This window comes from Ascaphus truei, chromosome 2, assembly GCF_040206685.1.
Source record: "Ascaphus truei isolate aAscTru1 chromosome 2, aAscTru1.hap1, whole genome shotgun sequence".
Taxonomy (NCBI): Eukaryota; Metazoa; Chordata; class Amphibia; order Anura; family Ascaphidae; genus Ascaphus; species Ascaphus truei.
Window position 1 is genome coordinate 443,731,093 of NC_134484.1, and position 15,261 is coordinate 443,746,353.

Genomic DNA, 15,261 nt, shown 5'->3' on the forward strand with positions numbered 1-15,261 from the left:
CTCCCCCCAGGCCTATACTATCCATCCATTACCTTCTTCTTCCTCGTTGCATAGCTCCTTCTCTTTCCCCCATATCTTCTTACCCCCTTCCCCAGCTCCTTGTCCCTCCCCAATTCATCCTCCTTCCCCTCAATACCTTCTTTTCCCCACCCTAATACCTTATTTTCCCCCTCCAACATCCATGCCCATACCATCTCCCCCCCAACCCTCTGAGTGCTTCCCCAGGGCCATGCTCCTCTTATTTGTCCTGGACCCAAGATTTCTGTTGGCAGCCCGGGCTGTGTATATATCTTCAAAGAGAGACTGCGGCTTTTAGAAGAGAAACCCAGTTTCTGAGAGTCCTGTGTCTTTGTGACAGGCTAAGAAGGAAACACTGCCCCTTTCACAGAGAAATCCTGACAGTGTGATGTGGAGGAAGCACTATGTATGAGCTGAATGAGTAGCTAAGAGTTAAGAACATTGTTTTTGATGTGAGTGAATCTGGCTCAAATCCCTGTGTCAGCTCTTCTTGGGACTTCTGCCAAGTCACTTTATCTCACTTCTACTTAGATAGAAACATCGATTTAAATGGCAGATAAGAACCCCAGAACCTATTTGATCCTTGCCTTCCTTTCATATTTAAGACAGACTTGTGTCTATCCCAATAGGTTTGAATTATCTTACTGTATTAGCCACTACCACCTCTGTTGGGACACTACACCACGCTTTCAGTGAGGACGTACTTCTTCACATTTCCAAACACACAATCCCAGCAAGCTCAGAACCCCAAAACCCACACATGATATATATATATATATATATATATATATATATATATATATATATATATATATATATATATATATATATATATATATATCTCAAAAGGAGTTCTACTGAGCATGGTCAAATGTATACAACAAAAGACAGAAAAGCCCAATGCTATCCAATGTGACAAAATACATAGTAAATAGTATATAGTTAAATACTTCAATAATAATATTCTCATGAGTAAGGGTCCTTTAGTTAAACCCTTTGGCCAAAGCATTATAACAGAAGAAAAAAGTGATAGTGCGCAGCTAATAACTAGTGGACAACAAATATCGAGTGAACAGTGCACCGTGATTAAACAAACAATGTTGTGGACCTGAAATGTGGGTCTTGCACTAATCGTGGGTCTGCAGCCTTTCTTGGGGGTGGCTCGACACCCCAGGAACTAGACAAAAAACAAAAGAACAAGGCGCACAACGCACATAGTGTAATAGAGTTAAAAATGTGACTTTATGGTTAAAAGTAAATATATCTGCGTACATCAAGTAAGAATAAACAAGCAGTTGGTATATTGGTTTACCACACCAGGAGATGACACTGTGCGACGCCCTCGGATGGATCTCGGCATGCAATGGGTCAGGAGACGTCTCATCTGTCCCTTACAGCGTCCTCCGTTTAGGGGAAGTGTGGATATATCCCTTGTAGAGAAAGCCCCACAGCACACAGCTCACAGGATGGTAAAAGAGCCTCAGGAATCAGCGTCTGTGGATCACCATTTGCCGCCACTCCTCGTTGTGCGCTCGGCGATGACGTCACGAGTCGCTCCGCAACTTCTGCGATGCTTCTCGTGGAACGCACAGCGTGCGTGTCAGTCCAATGGTACTTGGCAGCGGGGAGGGATACTGGGCAGGCGGCTTATGAACAGTGTCCAGAATCACACAAGATGGGGAGAGAAGAGCATAGACACCTCTCTTCCAACGCGTTCGTAACACTGGGTTACTTCTTCCCCTGAACTCTATTACACTATGTGCGTTGTGCGCCTTGTTCTTTTGTTTTTTGTCAAAGCATTATAAGCCTGCAAGCCACGTCACGGCATAACCAAATCTGCAGGTCCTAACACTAAACTATGAAACTTCTTTCTCTTTTACCTCTGTTGGAGGGAGAATGGCGCAGTAGGTCTGTCCATACAGCAAAATGAAAAAAACCTACTACTTTAAGAAGTGGGGAGGGGTGAGATTCTTCACATTTCCCCTTAGCCTCTTGTTCTAGGACTCCACTTTCTTTGGAATATGCTTCCCTCCTGTACATTGTTCAATCCCTTTATATATTTGAAAGTTTCTATCATATAGTTTGTAAGATCCTTGTGCTTGCAAATTTGGAAGTGCTATATTAGGAAAATATATTCATACTGTTATGCATTATGGTACAAACACAAGCGTAAGATAAAGGGCAGTACAAGATGTCAAGTCGTGTACTTCTGATTAAGCTTTTCCCGACCTGAAACATTATGGGACTCTCCCTATCATACAGTACAGTAGTACAATTCCAAAGTGCGGGGAAACAGCTTCAGGCGAGGAGAATCCTGCTTGTGCTGCCAACCCAACAGTGACAAACAATTTCTTCAAAGTGCATGTCTCCTCTGGGACAGAGATACAAAGTGGAGCCCTACTCACAAGTTCGCAATGCGATTCTCCATTTAATGTGACTGCTAAGAACAGTGAAAAGACAACATTTCAGGTCCCATATGGCCTCTCATCATGATTTGGTTTCCAATCCACCCTCTATACTTATACTGTATATTATCTTTGTGCTGTCTGTCACTTTTGTGTCTTTCAATTTTTGTACTTTTTGGTTATGGCGTCTACATAGAAACCCCTATTCCACTAGTGCATCTCTTTATGGTATGCTGTAGTTTCTTGCTTTTGTATTTTTACTATTTTTTTGCTAATTGTGGTGTCCATTTTTTATATTTTGAGATAAATTACGACATAAGAGAGATTAAATAAATTGCAAGCTATAAAACCATATTGAAGGTCTGAATATGCACTTGCACGGTACTCACCACCGTTACACTTTTAGTGTTACCACAATAAGAAATCCTCGATTAACTTAGCATTGATTAGATCCTCTGGATCCGGGCTCACTTGCAGCCTCTCTCCTGTCTCCCCCATACTCCACCTGCTTTATCTAGGAAGCTACATTATCTCGCTCGGCTTCTGTCACCAGATTAAAGATCCAGTCTATTTTTCCAGCTTCTAGTTTTTTTACCTTCCTAATACCGAGATCCATATCTCTGTCTTTCATTTGTCCTTCCACATAACACATGTTCCTCACCTTACTAATGTATCCTACAGCACACGTATTAAAATCAACACTGTTGATCTTTGGAACCTTTATGTTTCTTTAAGCAGAACCATCCTCTTAGATTGTAAGCTTCTTGGAGCAGGAACTTCCCGATCTATTGTGTTTCCTGCGTAAATTCATGTTAATCAACCTGTCTTTTTATGATTGTTATTGTTTGTGCTGCAAAATATGTTGGCGCATTATAAATGAAAATAAGTGATAATAATATTACCAATAATAATGCACTGTTTTTATATTAAAGAACACAATGTGCTTGTCCCTACATTCGCACACACTGCCTTCTGCAAATCTGTTACTGGTACCGAATACTAGATCCAATCAGTTCCTCACAAGTTGGTTCTTTAATCAATTGCCTTATGACAATCTATTACATTGTATCTCTAATGCTGGACACAGAATGTTCCAATCTGGCTGTATAACGTCTGCGGTAGGAAGTGCCTGCCCTTTGTTGAAATCTTATTACATCCTCCATTAGTTCCATGTTTTCTTGTTTTAGATTTCCCTTGTACATAAAACATGCTTTTGTCTCTGGGTTTTCGAATGACCCACGGTTCCTCTGTTACTGAGGCGTATTGCTTGCACTGCAGCAGCTTTGTCACTCTGAACTTTCTAAATGTAGTCGGTTTTGTTATTACTAAATGCAGACAATGAGATTCAATAAGACCGCTATAATATCTAGGTCAGGCTTTTTCATTTAAAGTACAATTACTGTGATTTTTCTTTAAGACTGCGGGCATTAATACATGTGCGCTGTGACCTAAATCCTGTTAAAAACTCTTTACACAATAGTCTCCTTGTTTCATGTTTCCTCCCCTGACATCCATCTGTGCTCTTATTGTACATTTGCACGGTACAGTTTCTTTTTTACTTTGTCTCCTTGTCATTTACAGATGTAGCAAAGAAGCCCACGACTGCCCTGTCACCAGAGGCTTATCTGCTGCGGGGGGAACTGATTTGGAAGCATGGAGCCCTGCAGCACGATCCCGAAGCTGCGGCTTTAAGCTGTTTCAGTCGCTGCTCTGGACATAGTTAATCTTGCTGCATCTGTATGCAGCTACAGGTTCTGTATAGAACCAAGTTCATCATGAAAGGACAGACAGACAAACAGATCCTCTAACTCAGCGGTGCGCAAAGTGGGGGGAGCACCCCACAGGGGGGGGCGGCTCAAGATTCGCTGCGGGGGGCGCGGGGTTTACAGAGCCCCCCGCGCGCTTCCTGAAGGCATTTAAATGAATGCCGGGAGAGCTGCAAGGCCTCTGTAAACTTCTCCTTACCTTGCTTCAGACGGCTCTTGGTGATGTGTCGCCATGGCAACGTGGGTCATGCGAGGTCGCGTTGCCATGGCAATGTGATGTCATGACGCCAGGACGTCTGAGTCAAGGTAAGTAGGGGGGCGCAAGGAGAGCGGGACAGCCGGACAGCCGGCAGGGGGAAAAGATTGCGCTCCCCTGATAACTAACGTTTGTGGTCCCAGCCAATCCTCTCATAACTGTAAATGATGCTGCTGTTTGAACTTATGAATACAAATAATAATAATGTATGTTTTATATATGAACCAAACAATACCTGGAGTCAGCAGTATAACAGATGTAACGATCAGGGAGCAGATAACCAGAATAACCAGCAGAGCAATTGCTATTCCTTTCCAATTTCGTTGAGGAGGATTACTTCCTACCAGCTCCTGTAAATACACACACAAATACTATTAATAACAACATCAAAACTGTAACAAAGTGTATGCTTTATTTCAATAATGAGACCATAGCACAATCCAGACCTTGACTACAAATTATTGGTATTATCATTACCCTCTTTAGTGGTAAGCATTATTTCGACCTCTTGCTGGCATACATTGTTGACTTTACTTTTCCACAAATTATATAAATGCATAGTTGTCTAGTGCTATTATTCTAAACAATCATTTGTAATTTGTCATCGTTGAAAATAGGACACACTTTAAGGCTAGTTATATAGTCCTCGCTGCGGTGCGTGCGGGCGGGCGCCCGGCGTTGCACGTGGTGTGCGCGTTTAGTTTGTAGGCTGCAAGTGGTGATGCGCACGGTTAGGGGGCGTGGCTCTGACGGCACAGCGGGAGGCCGCGCTGTGATTGGTTCGCGGCGTGGCAGCAGCGCAAAAATACTATTTGATTGTATTTTCCCTGGTCTGCCGCGCTACAATTCACGGCCGTGCGCGGGCGTTCCTCGTATGGAAAGTCTGGCTAACACAGCCAATTATAACTGACGTGCGTGCGCACTGTAGCGCACACTATATTACACGCCTATTGTGTATCGTGTGTATTATACAAGATGACAATATGAACAATACAAAATAAATATTTATACAAACACCTTGATATAAAAAAAATACAGACTCTCTGGTGTACTAAATGCACATTGTACACAAATCATTATGAAGCCAAGAAGATAAATATTATCCTACAGTGCATTTCACATTAAAATATTTTATTGCCTGAAAACGTTAAGACTGATTTAAACGTTATTCTAGATTCAATTAGTTAATCAGCTCTTAGACACAAAATGTAACTTGCGTAACTCATTTTGAAACTACAAGTTGTTCAGCATTTTAATAATGCACCTCAAAGCGGCAGTGCCACGTACAGTACTTTATAACCGCTGAGAAGAGGACCTGCATTTTGCCAATACATGTAGAGATATAGTTACTTGTTTCTGAAATATGGCCCTCAAGAACTGGACCTGAAGATTGTACAATTCTTATCCGCTCCTATCAGTAGTGAGTGTAAGATACTGAGTAGTAAGTGTTACATCAGTAGCCTTTTTACCAGCCAGTGCTCCATTTTCCAAACTGTATCATATAAAAATACCATATTGTGATGGACAGGAGAAGCCTTAGGCTGCGCTTATAGTGCCTGGCAATGGCGACGCAATGTCGCGCCAAAACAAATACATTGAATCCGTCGCATGCGCTTATAGTAGGCGCAATGGCGACGGAGCGACCAAAAATTTGGAAGCCAATATTATTTGACTTTTGTCTCTAAACCAATCACAAAGCGCCTGTTGCACTCTGCCTTCCCCCTTGGTGACGTCACTGGCGTCAGTGGCGTCACTGGTCGCTCAAACTAAAGTTCAACTTTCGCCAGTGGCGACGGCGACAGGTGACATCATCGGTTGCGTCGCCAGCACTATAAACGCGGCCATATACACTAAAGTAGGGGTGCACAAACTTTCCCCGCTGTGCCCCTCTGCCTGCTCTCCCTCCCTGCTCGTGCCCCCCTCCTTACCTTGTCTTTGCCATCAAATAATGTCGTGGGGTCACGTGACCCAGCGGCATCATTTGATGCTGTGTTGCCATGGCAATGCGTCGCCGAAGACATGGTAAGGGACGTTGCAGAGCTCTCGCGTGATCCCCCGGCGTTCATTTAAATGCCTTGGGGGAAGAGCACGGGGCCTCTGCAACTGCCGCACCTTCCCCCCCCTGAAAAATCAAGCATCCCCCCCAGTTTGCGCACCCCTGCACTAAAGAATGAAAAATGACATGTTTTTGAATGGCCACTATTTCAAGTCATCCCCTACTATGCACATAGATGTTGTACTGCTGACACTCTATGATGACAAAAACAATTGGGAACAAGTAACTTTTACAGGGAGGGGGGTGGGGGATACTTTTAAGGATCCTCTATTTGAATGACTGCTATAAGAGTTTCATTCTGGATAAAAATGCACATAAGGATTGCATTTCCTAAGCTGCATAGAGAGGATCTGCAGCTATCGATTAGTGCACTTTGTTGAAGATGGTCTTACAATGGTATTGTCTTCCAAAGCAAAGAGCATCATTTAAGAGTTTTTTGTTACCTTCAGGGTATTCGTTTAACTTTCTACTCCTAGTTACATCAGACCTCACTGTACAATGTGCCAAATAAGCTCCAGAATTCTTGGCTGTGGCTTCTTCTTACATACAGTACGATTAAGTATTTCATATTGCACATTATGCACTTTCCAAAGGTCTCTCATTAGATCACTAGTGTATTAAATGAGATTTTATATGCATTAGGTAGAGTTGGCACAGTTCAAATCAATGAAATCGAGGGAGCATCAAAATGTATCACTTTCTGAGTAAGCAAAATTATTTGGCTCGGTTTATAAAGAGGCATCCTAAGCAGCACTTTAAAAAAATGTTTTAATATATGCAGCCTTTGATTACCTATATGAAAAACTAATTACCTAAACTACTGATGCATTCGTTCTCCCGTGATCGATCAGCAAAGATCCTGCTTCCCAGGGTTCACTTAATGGCTGCCTTTCAGTTTCAATCAATCCTTCAGTCAGTCCTTCCTCATCTCAGCAGCTACAATGTATTCTTATATTACCATGTTAACATTATCTATTGTTACTGGAAATATTGGCAACAAATTGTCACAAATAGGGAAGTGTTGCAAAGATCTTGCAGGGGAGGTAGCTACCACCTGCTATAGAAATCAAAGGATGCTGAGTATATTAAAACTCATTAAGAACTGAGCTGAATAAAAAAAAAAGAAAACAAAATGAAGTATTATCAAATACAACAGAACAGGTTTATTTAAAAAAACACACACGCAGGATATTGTTTGGGTTGCTCCTTTGACCATGCACCAAGCTTTACATACTGCTTTTCAGGCACAAAATTGTGTGCGTCTCTGAACTAATCCGGGGACGTCCCAGTTCCCGAGAAACATACAGGTGAAGCTACTGGTGTGGAAGCCCCTTGCGGGGGAAAGAGAGAGGCCGCTCAAGTCTGGTGGGTTCCGTGGACCATTAGGAAGCCTCAATATCAATCTTTGCAGCTTTCTATTGGACAGTAATTGAAATCCCTTGGCTTCAATACTGGTAACTTCACTGTTATGTATATCTGGAACCGGGGTCGCTGAAAATAAAGTGGGTCTGCTGCGGGCCCCGCCTCTTCAAATCCTGTTATAAAAAATCAATTTAGAAGAAGATTACTACTATAATCTGATTCTTTGCTACTTCCTAACGGAGTCTTGAGGAATACTTGGAAAGAGAAATACGAGTATTGGAGGATATAGGGAAGAAATGGGAAATTTGGATATTATTATATTAAAGTTATTATTTTCTAATTTCCCATTCTTTGCCAAATAAACCGTCTACAGTAGCTCTAGCATTGGAAATATAGTTATTTCAGCCCATGCTCCCACTATACTTACACTGGAAATAAACACCAGTGGTAATAGATGAACTAGAATGAGGTATAATGCAATAATATGATACGGCATGACCATTTATCCATGCTTTAAATGATTTTTCCTGCTTCTGTCACCCCCCGTACCCACCATTTAATTTGAAGAAAAAAAAAAAGTAAAATCCTCCACCGAAACAAACTGAGTTTGGGTAAAACCAAATCCAAAACACAGACATTTTTTTTAGAAACCCAAAATAAGCTCCAGCACACACTGATTGACGGAGATAACGCAAAGAGTGTCGGAATAAGCCACACAAATGTAATGGCAATAAACTAAAACAGTAAGTATCATAAATGAGAATGCTTAATGAATCTGGTTACAGAATATATGGTTCTAACGAAGCACAAAAGTAGGGGGGAACCCGACATATATTCTGTAACCACAGTCATTAAGCATTCTCATTTATGATACTTACTGTTTTAGTTTATTGCCATTACATTTGTGTGGCTTATTCCGACACTCTTTGCGTTATCTCCATCAATCAGTGTGTGCTGGAGCTTATTTTGGGTTTCTATGATCTTTAGTGGGGTTGTTTGGGCCCACTTCGTTCCGTGCACCCTGTACTGTATGCGTTTTTTCTCATTCTAGAGTGCTGTCTATTAGTGTATTTACAGGAATTTTTTTAGAACCAAAACCAAGTCCAAACCAAAATGACACTATTTTTTTTATTACATAGGATATCTCGGGACCCTCTGCTTCTTGAGATACTTTCTTCCTTAGGGGATGCCGGTAGCCACTCCGGCTGAGCTAGTTGGGTTTTAAAGCTCCCCCTGTGTCATGCGTGCCAACAGGAAGTGAAACCTGATGAAGTCACGGCTTCCTATTGGCCCACAGGGCACAGGTGCGTTGAAATGCTGCTATAATTTTAACCCTGCTAGCCGAGCTGAGGAGCTACCAGCACCCCCTACAAGAGATAAGTATCTCCGGAACAAGGGGGTCACCAGAGATTAAATTAATGGGGTTCAGCCCTGGAAACCCCTGCTTTAATCCTGTTTTAAAAAAGGTGTAAAAAAAAAAGCCCTGGTACTGTTGCGGCCCCTTTTATTCTCCTACATCCCCGAATTTTTTCAGGGATTTTTTCCGAATGTCACGCACTTTTCTGCGTTCATGCCGCATTCATGGCGAGACAGCGCTAATAGCGCGAATACAATGAAACCACGCGCGTCGCCTAAAAATACAGGAACATGCCGCATCAACACTGCATCTACCCGCGGTTTGAAAAGTCGCGCTGAAACGGCCGCACGAGGCAGAAGGCGGCCGCCACTGTATTGTCTTATTTCTGATGCTAAAATATTAAATCCTTCTAGTACATGACAAGTAACAGGGGAAGACATTTTACTTTACATTGGAAAATAACTAATTAACAATTAACAGTAGCATTACTTTAACTGATTGTAGTAAGTTAATAAACTTTGGAAATTTTTTAATTAGTGTTATGACGTATTTAATTAGTGTGATGATGCTATTAATTAGACTGCTTAACCCCACTCTCTGCCACAGGCGCCAAAAACATATGTTTGTTTTGTATTTTATCCATTAATGGCATAGAAGTGGTTAACCAGTCTAATTAGTGATACAACTTTCTAATTATAATTGATTGTTTCCTAAGGCTAATTGATTTTTTCCCTTCACTTATTAGTCTTCTCTTAAAAAGCTCAAAAAACCAGCTATGCTTCTAAGAGCACTTTCTTAAAGAGCCTAAAAAGGCACAAAAGCTTGTGCAGTGCTTAAAGGAGCTATCGCTGAAAGCAATTGTTTCCCCCAAGGTGGGAAGCAGAGGGTCTCTGGAGCGGAACAATAGTAATTAATTAATTAAATAATTAATGGACTACACTGCACCCTGAAGCACACTCCCTCCCACAATGAGCAGCCACTTTACCTTTTTGTTTCAACATTGCCTTATTCCCTGTAGAGTGTAAGCTCTCAGGAGCAGGGCCCTCATTACCTTCTGTATCTGTTTGTGCTTGTTTGTCTCTATTTGTATGTCATCCTGTTTATGCAATGAATGTCACTCTGTACTCGCACTGTACCGCGCTATGGAATATATTGGTACATTACAAATAAACGATAATAATAATAATAATTTCAGCTTCGGGACCCCCCTGCTCCCCGAAACACGCGCCTCTAAAGGGGCTGCCGGGAGTGGAGCCCCCGGGCTGGTATGGAAAATGTCTGTGTGAAAGTCGCGATGTCCTCCCTTGTGGCTTCCTGTAGGCTCGCGTGACTTTTAAACAGATATGTGATAACGGCAGCACCTTTATTAGAAGTTAGCATCTCGGGGAGCAGGGGTTCCCCAGAGCTGAAATGAACATGGTTCAGCTCCGGGAACCCCCTGCTTCCCACCTAGGGGGATATATATTTGTATGTTTAAGGTATAGCTCCTTTAAGCACTGAACAAGCTTCTGTGCAATTTCTGCACATTTTCTATAAGCTTCTTTTGACACATTTTCTGTCTACTTGTTTTACATCAGCATCAAACAGGGTGAGGTTGCACTTTTGAGGTGTGAAAATGAATACTAACATTTCTCATCAGTAGTCAATGTTGATCATTTTTTCAAGTGATACCTTTTACATCAAATACAGCACAAATGCCTATTTTATATTTCTATATAACATGTATTGTATATTTTACTTCTAATGATATTGCTCTGGTACTATTTATACATAAATATATATATTCTTGTCCTCATCGTCTGTTTGATTTACAATAATACACACTGGCACATGCTTCTCAATACTTCTGAAGATGTAATTGTACAACCAGATTATAAATCCTAAAGTAACCTCTAGGACAGGTACATTCGCCAATTTGCTGCTCTAAGTAAACAATACTGTACAATACTGTGAATACCAATTTCATAAGGTGCATAGTTTTAGCTCACACTTAATGCTCATAATTCCTCTATGATTCCAAAGTTGCAGGAATCCGAAATGCATTATAATGCACTTATTACAATATTCATATTTGTGACAATTTTTGGAAAGCATCAAATATATAATATGACAATTTTCTAGACAGTTTCACAGTTCAGTACAGTAACTGCACGCTCTGAAAAGTGCAAAGACAATTTTAGTCTTGTTAACTGTAACTTTACTGTAAATTTGTAAATCCAAACCTGCAGTATAAAGAAAGGTAATATTGAATTACTTAAAAAAAAACCTATATCCTATTAATGCAGAGAAATACAATTTCTCTGAATTGTAATATTACTGTACATTCTTTAGACTACCAGCATAGTATTCACCACTCTATCATCAGCTATTACAAACTGTATTATACTCTGTTGATCAAAACTACACTTTACATTTATGTTGCAAAAGAGACACTCTGGCTATTCACATCATTTGGAGCATCAGCACTTGAACATTTGCTAGGCTGCATGAATTATTCATGGCAGTTCTGTACCTCACATTATGACAAGCATCAGTAGTTTAAATTATAGCAAGCTGAAGAAGCGTGAAACTGGAAACTCTAACTGGTGAATGTGAGAATGCATAAAGTGTACAATGGTTAAAAATGACTTGACATCTATTTGGATAATAAATATACAGGTAGCTAATGGTCATTTGACATATCAGAGATACAAGTTATCCTTCCCATAATATGCTTCTTAATTTATATTTTTTCAGGGATTATTTCAAGATAACACGAGCCTTTTTTATTATTATTTCTTTTCATTTGCCCACATTCATTTCTTCCAGTAAAGTACTCTATAATGAAAAAATGAGTAAATAAAAATTGGCAGGTATTCATGTGAATGATGGTGGTTTTGTATGCTCCATATCAGTCTTTGACTGAGCCACTGATTGAGCCACCCGTGCTGAAGCAGGGATATACTTAAAACCTGACCTGTTGGTGGCCCTTGAGGACTGGAGTTAGCCAATTAGAAAAACTCATATGGAATTTTAAAAGCAATATTTGTGCTATCGAAATATGTACATATAGATTTAATAAATTAGTAGTACAATCAAATGAATTATTGTATCATGGTGCTTCCTATTCAAATACAAAAAAAAAAATCTATACTACAATCACTAATTTTAATTTAATTCCAATATCTAAAAAAATCTCCTTTCTTCAATGTAATGAATGTAAATTATATATATACAAATTTAATAATCTAAAAGAACAGCCCATCTCTAAAAAAAATCAATTACTCTAGATCACTTGATCAGATAAAAAGACACCAAACGCTGGCATACAACCAGTTAATTAGATGAAATAGAACAAGCTGAATCAGTGCACAAATTCCCCCAGTTAATGGAAACCAGTACTTGGCTTGGTCCTTTCCTTGGTGTTCAGTTCCCTTTTGCATCAGTACCTGCAGCTTTCGTCAGGGTCACTCCAGCTATTAAAAAAAATAATATACAGTACGAAAGAGCAAGCGCTAAACTACATAATTTAAAAATTAATAATGTCCTTACAGAAGAAAATATATATCTTTAAATATATCACCCGATCTAACTGTGTTCTATCTCCATTCCTTTTAAATTAGCTCTCAGAAGCCTATTGGTGAGAACGAGCTCTCAAATGACCAATACTGTTCTTACCAATAGGCTTTTGAGAGCCAGTTTAAAAGGAATGGAGATTCCAGCCCCTGAAGAAGTGAACTAACCGTGAAATGCGTAGGGGAACTCTGGGAGGCTTTTTGTAACGATGGACCCATCCCATGCAGGACCTCACTTGCTCCCTTGCTCTGAGTAACAACTCCCTGGTTCCTGCCTCCCTCTTGGGCTTGGCAGAAAAGAACGGTATCACACTTCTGGTTTTACGGAACATGTGCAGGGTGAAGAGAATCACAAGGCCAGTGGTAGGAACAATGGGACTTCACAGTCCTAGCCAGTTTGGAAGGGCAGAGAGAAGAAAGAGTGAGGAGAATTTCCACAGCGGCGTATGGTGGATCGGATGATAAGTTTAAAAAAAATATTCTCTTCTGTAAGGGCCTGACTAACTGTTAAATTACTTCGTTTATTACAAAAATAATGCACTATAGTGCTTTTTGCACATTCTCCTTTGTAGGTTAATGTTTCATAAACCCTTTACCCTGTATCAGTGGTTTTCAACCTTTTTTCTCTCAGGGAACCCCTAGACACTGTGCTGAGTTGCTGAGGGACCCCTACAACAGGACCGGGTCACGAAAAACACAGAACAGAGAGAGTCACAGGAGACAGACAGACAGATGGTCAGAGGGGGCAGGGAGTCACAGGAGTCAGAGAGGGTGGAGGGGATTCAGAGGGGGAAGTAGAATTTCTTCCGCCGGGGAGAAGATGGCCGTGCACTGCATACACTGGGGTGCCAAGGAGAGACTAATGCCGCTGGGTCACTAAAAAATCATCTTTATTGGAATCTGCAATCCAGAGTACGCCGCCACAAGTAGATCGAGGAGGACGCTCTAACGCGTTTCATGCCTGGGGCACTTTGCCAAAGAGTCAGAGGGGGGCACTGAGTCAGAGGGGGTCACTGAGTCAGAGAGTCAGAGATGGCATTGAGTCAAAGAGTCAGATGGGGTACTGAGTCAGAGAGTCAGAGGGGGCACTGAGTCAGAGAGTCAGAGGGGGGGCACTGAGTCAGAGAGTCAGAGGGGGCACTGAGTCAGAGGGGGGCACTTTGTAAGAGTCAGAGGGACACTGTCAGAGATTCAGAGGGGGCACTGAGTCAGAGAGTCAGAGGGGGCACTGAGTGAGAGGTCAGAGGGGGCACTGAGTCACAGAGGGGCACTGAGTGAGAGAGTCAGAGGGGGCACTGAGTCAGAGGGGGCACTGAGTCAGAGGGGGGCACTGAGTGAGAGAGTCAGGGGGGGGCACTGAGTCACACATACCAAAAACAGAAAAAATATACACAGGACAGAAACACAGCCACACTTCTCTTTGTGCCCATGCTGCTTCCTCCTCTGCTTGGCCATACCCCAAAGGCTCCTCACACCTCCTCCTGATTGGCTGCATTACTCGGCAGCAGCCAATCCGGATAGAGGAAATTACCCAGACTCCTAACACCAGCCATGCTCTGGGAAATCGGGGAAATCCTGTGGAACCCTTCTGATGCTCTCACGGAACCCCAGGGTGCCGCGGAACCCCGGTTGGGAAACACTGTGCTGGGTTAGGCTGCGTCCCCACTAGCTGAGCGGGTGGCGCTTGGCGAGGTGACCTGCATATAAATATATATATGCAAGTCCCCGCTCACGTGATGCGTGCGCGCATATGCACGTGCACACACGCTCACCGGCGCTCTGCACTTACTTAAACAATTTTTTCTGACTTACAAGCGCGCTCAGCTTCCCCTGCATCATCCCCCCATCTCCCCCCTGCGAGCGCTTGCGAAATTTTAAAGGACAACCCGCGCTCATGCTTGGAGAGCTCTCCAAGCATGAGCAAGGTCAGCGCCAGCGGGGACAAAGCCTAAAGTACAAAAATGAATTCCAAATGAAATCACACATTTTCCATCATATCTGCTTCTAATCATGTAAAGCAGGGGTGCACAAACTGGGGGGAGGGGAGAGTTACAGAGGCCCCGTGCTCTTCCCTAAGGCATTTAAATGAAATGCCTGGGGATCACTTGAGGCTTCTGCAACTTCCCTTACCTTGTCTCCTGGGCCGCATTATCATGGCAACGTGATGTCACGTGACCCCGTAGCATCATTTGGCGACAGAGACAAGGTAAAGAGTGGGGCGCGAGCAGGGGGGGGGGAGTGCAGACAGAGGGCACAGGGGGAAAAGTTTGCACACCCCTCATGTAAAGTATGCTTGATGCACTGTACGACGAGATGAGAAATAATACTTAGGTTTGAGATACAGCGGACAGCTGTAACATTATCCACAATGGCTCCGTTTCGGAGAAAATGCCATTTATCAAAGTCTCCTAGCTGCAAAACGGCACCAAAAGTGTCAAGGAAACACATTCCCATTGAAATCAGTGGTATGTTTAACTTTGATCAATC

The 15,261-nt window shown here is 42.1% G+C and overlaps 1 protein-coding gene across 3 annotated transcripts in view; it reads right to left on the minus strand.

Annotated features, from left to right (window-relative positions):
- The window catches only part of DPP6 (dipeptidyl peptidase like 6), a 1,044,825-nt gene that overhangs the window by 362,181 nt on the left and 667,383 nt on the right, over nucleotides 1-15,261 (minus strand). For all 3 annotated transcript variants that reach the window (XM_075587874.1, XM_075587872.1, XM_075587873.1), the window contains exon 2: nucleotides 4,681-4,795. In XM_075587874.1, the coding sequence (XP_075443989.1) occupies nucleotides 4,681-4,795 (115 nt within the window). The remainder of the gene's footprint in view (nucleotides 1-4,680; nucleotides 4,796-15,261) is intronic.